The following is a 6,606-nucleotide window of genomic DNA, read 5'->3' as shown; positions in this document are numbered from 1 at the left end:
ACAGTTGTCCATGCGAGAAGCACGGATTCTCCAAATTTTGCTCATACACTTGCAGCGATTGTCAGAAGTGCGATATTCCCCATATATATATATATTTAAATCCTTTATAAGTTTAATTATTTAATTGCTCCTTCTTCTCTTCCTTGGCATGTTGTGAAATTTCTGATAGTTGGATAATAAACTGTTTTATTGTAATTTGTCTTTTTAAATTATTTTGAGTCGATATTAAAATTTGGAAAAGGGGGATACCTAGATCGGTAAAATAGGCGAATTTCTTCCTACAACTTCGGTCGTTGTTCGGGGTACAGTTAAGATTTTAACGTAGTTCGAGTGAATACATAATTAGCAAAAAAAAGTCNCCCTAGATCGGTAAAATAGGCGAATTTCCTTCTACAACTTCGGTTGTTGTTCATGATACAGTTAAGGCTTTAACAAAGTTCGAGTGATTACGTAATTAAAAAAAAAAAAAAAAAGTTGAAATAAAGTGATTAAACAAAAATTATTACAAATATCGTAAATAACAGTTGACAAATGCATATATAGAGATATTTTTTGAAGGAGGGAAATGGTCTTCACAATTTGAAATCGATCGAACACACTTTGTGCGAATGCTCGTGTAAACGCGCGCCATTTAACGTAGGGTAAATGCCAGAAAAGTTCGCTGGAGTGTATTAAAAAAACTTTCCGAAGTTTTATGGCAATCGTACTATGCCACAAACCTTCGCGGGAGTATATTAAACAACTTCCCAAAGTTTCACGGCAATCGGATAAACGGTGTAGTAATGCATGAAGGACAGACAGACACACACACAGACATACATTCATTTTTATATATATAGATGACATCTATGCGACCCAGTACAGGTATATGTATAATATAAATTTAAAATATATTTATTAAATATTTTTTTTTATTGCATACTTTGTTTCTTTTCGAAAAAAATGGTGAAGAATGTAAAAGCACGAATGAACATGAAGATAATGAGACATCTGCTCCAGTATTTCATGACTCCAGTAATGTTATTAGCCAGCCCACTGTCACCAAAATCAAAATAGATTAATGAATTGAAATCTCAATTGCATAATGCGTTATATAGAGTTAAAAGAGTGCAGAAAAGTAAGAAGGATCTCTATGAAGAGATAAAAAAATTAGAGTCTAGAGTCAACACACAGAATACAAACATAAAATTTTCAATTCTGATCAAATAATAGCCCTTGGAAACGTGTCAACACGAGGAATAAAATGGCAAAATAATACAGTAAGAAAAGCTCTGCAGTTAAAATACAACTTTTCAAAATGTCTTTTTACATTGTATGTACTGTACGTGAAGTCACTTTTTCGTTACAAATTACACACAAAATCGTTTTATTCTTTTCAATCACATCATATTTATCAAGCCATTCTGTTTGATATGGTCTGAAACTTGTATCGTTTTTTTTATTTTTTTAACCGCCGACAGGGCTACAACTAAAAATATTTATATTTAATACAATAATTTGAGAAGAAATTTCTTATTAACGTACTTGATATTTATACGTATGTAAATGAGAAACTTTAATAATAATAAAAAAATTTCTAGACGCGTACGAGAAGGCTACCATTTAGTTCAGCACTGGTACTGTACATCTCCCCGTTTTACAATGAAACGAAAATAAGTTTATAAAAATCAACGCGTGGGTCATTTAAAAAGTCTTCTNGACGTATGTAAATGAGAAACTTTAATAATAAAAAAATTTCTAGACGCGTACGAGAAGGCTACCATTTAGTTCAGCACTGGTACTGTACATCTCCCCGTTTTACAATGAAACGAAAATAAGTTTATAAAAATCAACGCGTGGGTCATTTAAAAAGTCTTCTTGGGTTGGTGTCTGACCCGCAAGTCATAGGTTCCTCACCACTGCACTAGACCTTTTAAAAATCTTCTGTGTTTTTTTTCCATTAGATTATATTAACGACTGAGAAAATTATATAAAATATATGTTGGCTAGTTTCAATAATAAACATTAACAATACTATAACATCTGTAAAATATATTGGAATGAAAAATTCATATTTCGATGTAATTATAAAACAGTACAAAAGTTAAGAGTTATTAGATGTTAAAAGTTTAATTTGAACACTTACAGTTTAAAAGGTATATAAAATCAATTAACACATTAAACGGTACGAATAAGATATAAAAATAACATTGTATCTGCTATCGGAACATTAAAAACAATTGAAAATGCATTACCAGTTACAGAATTTTTTATAATGTTGTTACATCTCCATTGACAAAACTGTTTTTACATAAAAATAAAACGGAACCCATTCAGTATGAGTCACCAAAAAAACACCAATTTTCTACTTCTGACGGCCTTCTCTTTTTGCTTTTTTTCTCGGCATTCTGTTTTTGCTTAGTCTTATCTCAGTCAAATATGTAGTCGTATTGATAATTAAGTGTACGAAATAAATTGTTAAATAATTGCCTCAGATACGTATAATTTGGTGTTTCATCAAAGCGGAGACCTCTACAGTAATTCAAGTACGTTGCAAATTCGGCTGGAAATCCCTCACAAAGAACTTCTACTGGTATCGATAGTTTTTTTTCACTTACTTTTTCATATTTCTGTATTTTGGTTGCTGCTTCCAAACCTTGCCACGGTAGACTTCCACGATTAAAATACATTAACACATATCCTATCGACTCCATATCGGCTCTACGACTTTGTTCAATACCCAAATGGGTGTTAATGCTAACATATCTGACAGTACCAATCACATGTTTATTCTCACGATAAGGTATATGTCGTCCTCTGCGAATATATTGTTTTGCTAAACCAAAGTCTATGAGATAAAGCTTATTGCGATGTATTCCAATTCCCATAAGAAAATTATCTGGTTTAATATCTCGATGAATCAAATTGTTATTGTGAACATATTCCATTCGTTCAATCATCTGATCAGCTAGCATTAAAACAGTTTTCATAGTAAAATGTCGGGAACATAATGTAAAAAGATTTTCTAAACTTGTTCTAAGACAATCCATTACTAAAACATTACAATTACTTTCTTGTCCATACCAACGTATACGAGGTATACCATCATCACCTCGAATAATTTTGTATAAATTACTTTCGTAGAGTAGTTGTTGATACTTTGCTTTCGTTGACTCCAATTTTATAGCAACCCGTTCTCCATTTGTCATGTCGACGCCAAGATAAATTTCTCCGAACGAACCACTTCCTATCTTACGTATGAATTTATACTTTCCACCGACGATAAAATCGTTTATGGATGAACTACTGGAGCTAGCCATTTCCTTATAACGTATAACTAGCGTTCTACTAACTTTTTATAACCTTACAGTAACTTCTGCCACATTAGAACAACCACGTGCAGTTTAGGTGGGTAGGGCTGTTTGAAAGGTTTTCTTCCTTCGTACGCGTACGCCGTCCGATGTGCCACTCCGCGACGAAAACAAGCTTAAGTAAGCGGTCTCCGATTGGTACGTACTCGGTAAGTATTCCTACAATTTTTTATTTATAGCATATTTTATATGGATTATTCCAAAAAATTATACGTGTTTGAAAAAGTTGGAGTCACATTAGTTTAGAAATTATTAATTTTATGAAAGAAAACATTTCAAACGACCGTACCCCTTAAACTGCAGAACTGCCGATCCTCCTGCCGCCTCTTAGAGCACACTGGGTGGAAGGAATTTAAAAATATAAGTATTTTTTAAATCACAGATTATCGCTATATTAATATAATAATAAATTCATTTATTTTTTGTAAATTAAAAAATATTTTAATAAAGACTTTTTGCACTTTTACAAAAATTATTATTATTATTATTTTTTTTTTCGGTAAAAGGAAGTTCTGATTCATAAGATGAAGACAACCGATTTTAGCGATTCTAGCGGAAGATAACGGCAATTGCGAAGGTGAGCAAATGTTAGAAGCGTGGAGTTGTAAATTATAGTAGTTAATTATATAAAAGAGAAATTATTATATTTTTAATTCTTCATTTATATATTTTCAATTAATTGACGGTCGTATAAACGTAAATATGCATAACGATACTCCATCGCCGCCCAATATGAATAGTGATGATTATGACGACATCATCTTCATATCAGATGATGAAGATATAGAAATTTTAGATGTAGATTCGGATGACGATCAACAGCCTGGCCAATCAAATGACGGGGATGCATCGACGTCACCTGCTGCTGCTTCTGCTGCTGCTGTCGTAACAGTTCCTGGAGTAATCCTTAAACATTCACAAGCTGTTTTTTGTGGCGCCTTCCATCCAAATAATGGCAGGAATTGTGTCACCGGAGGAGAGGATGATAAAGGATATGTCTGGAATTACGTAACTGGCGATGTGCAGTTTGAATGCTCCGGTCACAATGATTCCGTTATTGCTACGGGTTTCAATCACGACGGCACTCTCGTTGCAACCGGAGACATGTCGGGAATGGTTAAAGTTTGGAAAACCGAGAACGGCGAGAAAGTATGGGATTTCGAGTTGTCGGAGTTACGGTGGCTGCAGTGGCATCCTTGCGCTAACGTACTGTTAGCCGGAACCGGCGAAGGTAAAATGTGGATGTGGCGCATACCGTCCGGAGAGTGTAAAACTTTCCCCAGTCACGGTACCAGTAACGAATGCGGAATAATATTAGTAGATGGAAACAGAGCAGTTGCCGGTTATGAATATGGAAAAATTTCGATTAGGAACTTGAGGGGTGCTTCGGTAGTTAATGCTGCTACCGAGAGCCCTCATCAGGAACGTATAACTGTTGTTGTTTACTATAAAGATAATATTCTGGTCATGAGTGGATCGACAGATGCTACGACAAAACTTGTTAATCATATTTTGAAATCGTTTAATTCAAAATATCTCAAGCTAGTATTGGCTTGCCCCTGTACATCACCTGTACATCACACTTTGCCGTTAACAATAGTCATCTGTTAACTGAAGTTTTGAATTGAAAAAAAAAACGAGACTTTCGGTTTGGATCGGAAGATCATATATAGTTAATTGGGGCCTCCTGTCTCTAAAGTTTCTCACATCTGGTCTCTGATTTCATATAATTCCGTTCTCGAGGTTAAGACACGCGGACGGACGACAACGACAACATTTGGAAATAAATGTAGCATTCCTCCCAAAGCAAAATTGTCGTGTTGTAAGTAAAAAAAAAATTCTCAGCCTTCAGGAAATAAAATATCATGGCACGAGAGGTACGAGCGAAAGTTTCAAAGTTGGATCAACACTCGCGGACGGGTCAAGTTGATTAAGCTATAACATTAAAATTTAGGGGCGAGATCCTTTAAAAAGTCAGAAATTCAAGCAGAAAGAATGGTCGTTTCCCTCTAGCTCAGTCTGTTTATCCTCTGTGTCGAGACTTAATTTTCGTTCGGCCGTATTATAAAGGTTTTTCGGTATTTTTAATATTAACTTTATCCAGTTTCATGTTACATTAATAGGCGAAACCCGCAACCCCGACGGCGACCGAGGAATTTTTCCGCAAAGCGAAATCCTAAGAATTTGATTTATTTTATGCCATGGTCGAAAATGGACGAAAAAGATATTTATTCGAACGAATTTCGGAGATGGTCAAGCGTAAGAATTTAAAAAGATCGTCTTTTACTTCTCCACGGTCGACATTCTGCGCCATGTAAATGCAGAAGATAATTTATTTATCAAATTTAAAAAAGAAAAATAATTATAAATTAATTAATTTAAAAAATTTTAAAAATTGATTTTTTTTTAAAAAAAATTCTAATTTTTACGTAATTCGAGCATTGTTGACGCGTTTTTTAACGTTTGTTCGAAATACGTCACACGTGACGAATCGCAGTTCGATTGTGTTTCTCATTGTAATCGGACGTGTTTTTCTTTCGCTCTTCGATTGCGTGCTGTTTTTTTGCGGTTTAAAGACTTTTACAGAGAAGATTGAAGATTTTTTAGGTAATTCTTAGTCCGTATTGATCCGAGATGTAAGAATTTATTTAATATAACTTGAACAATCGGTCCCAGAAGACATCTCGACACATCGTTCGATGATCGAATTCGAATCTTTTAGATTTAAAACGGCGGCTGCGGTGAGCAGTTTGCTTTTACTCGGAAAAATTTAAGCATTAATTCAAGAAATATATTTATTATTTCACATTGTACACTGTTTTCAAATGAAACGTTTTGTAAGATAAAATTGTCTAATATGCTATTAATAAATAACGAAATACAATTAGATTAGTAATAATGTTAATCAAATTGTATATACAGTAGAACCTCGATTATCCGGACTAATTGGGGATGAATATAGTCCGGATAAGGAAAAATCCGGATAATCGAAATAAATACTTTAATTTGTCTTTTAATGATAATACAACACGTTTTCTTTTCGATGACATATCGGCAATATTAAAAGTAAATACTGTATTTAAATCGTGATCAAATTTTCAAGAAACAAACGTTCGTATTGAATTTGGAATACTACTGACCAACGCTAACAGACTACCTATTGTTTAAAAGGCCCTCTGGTGGCGCAAGAAGACGGATTTTATAAAATAAAAAGCAGTTGAAACTGCATTTTTATGAATAAAAATTTGACAAACTA

The 6,606-nt window shown here is 33.8% G+C and overlaps 1 protein-coding gene and 1 pseudogene across 1 annotated transcript; one reads left to right on the top strand and one right to left on the bottom strand.

The window, feature by feature from the left end:
- Positions 1 to 2,207: 2,207 nt before the first annotated feature.
- On the bottom strand, positions 2,208 to 3,563 carry LOC111618842 (casein kinase I-like). The gene has a single exon (XM_023360446.1). The coding sequence runs from the start codon at positions 3,297 to 3,299 to the stop codon at positions 2,409 to 2,411; it is 891 nt and encodes a 296-aa protein (XP_023216214.1). The 5' UTR covers positions 3,300 to 3,563; the 3' UTR covers positions 2,208 to 2,408.
- Positions 3,564 to 3,917: 354 nt separating this feature from the next.
- LOC111618841 lies at positions 3,918 to 5,214 on the top strand (annotated as a pseudogene).
- Positions 5,215 to 6,606: the final 1,392 nt, after the last annotated feature.

This window comes from Centruroides sculpturatus, unplaced genomic scaffold (genome assembly GCF_000671375.1).
Source record: "Centruroides sculpturatus isolate CEXI.00-Female unplaced genomic scaffold, Cexi_2.0 scaffold13, whole genome shotgun sequence".
NCBI lineage: Eukaryota > Metazoa > Arthropoda > Arachnida > Scorpiones > Buthidae > Centruroides > Centruroides sculpturatus.
This window is presented reverse-complemented; position numbering and strand designations above follow the sequence as displayed.

What these genes read in the sequence shown, in the direction of transcription:
- LOC111618842 (XM_023360446.1), bottom strand. Translation starts at nt 3,299, where the DNA reads ATGGCTAGCTCCAGTAGTTCATCCATAAACGATTTTATCGTCGGTGGA.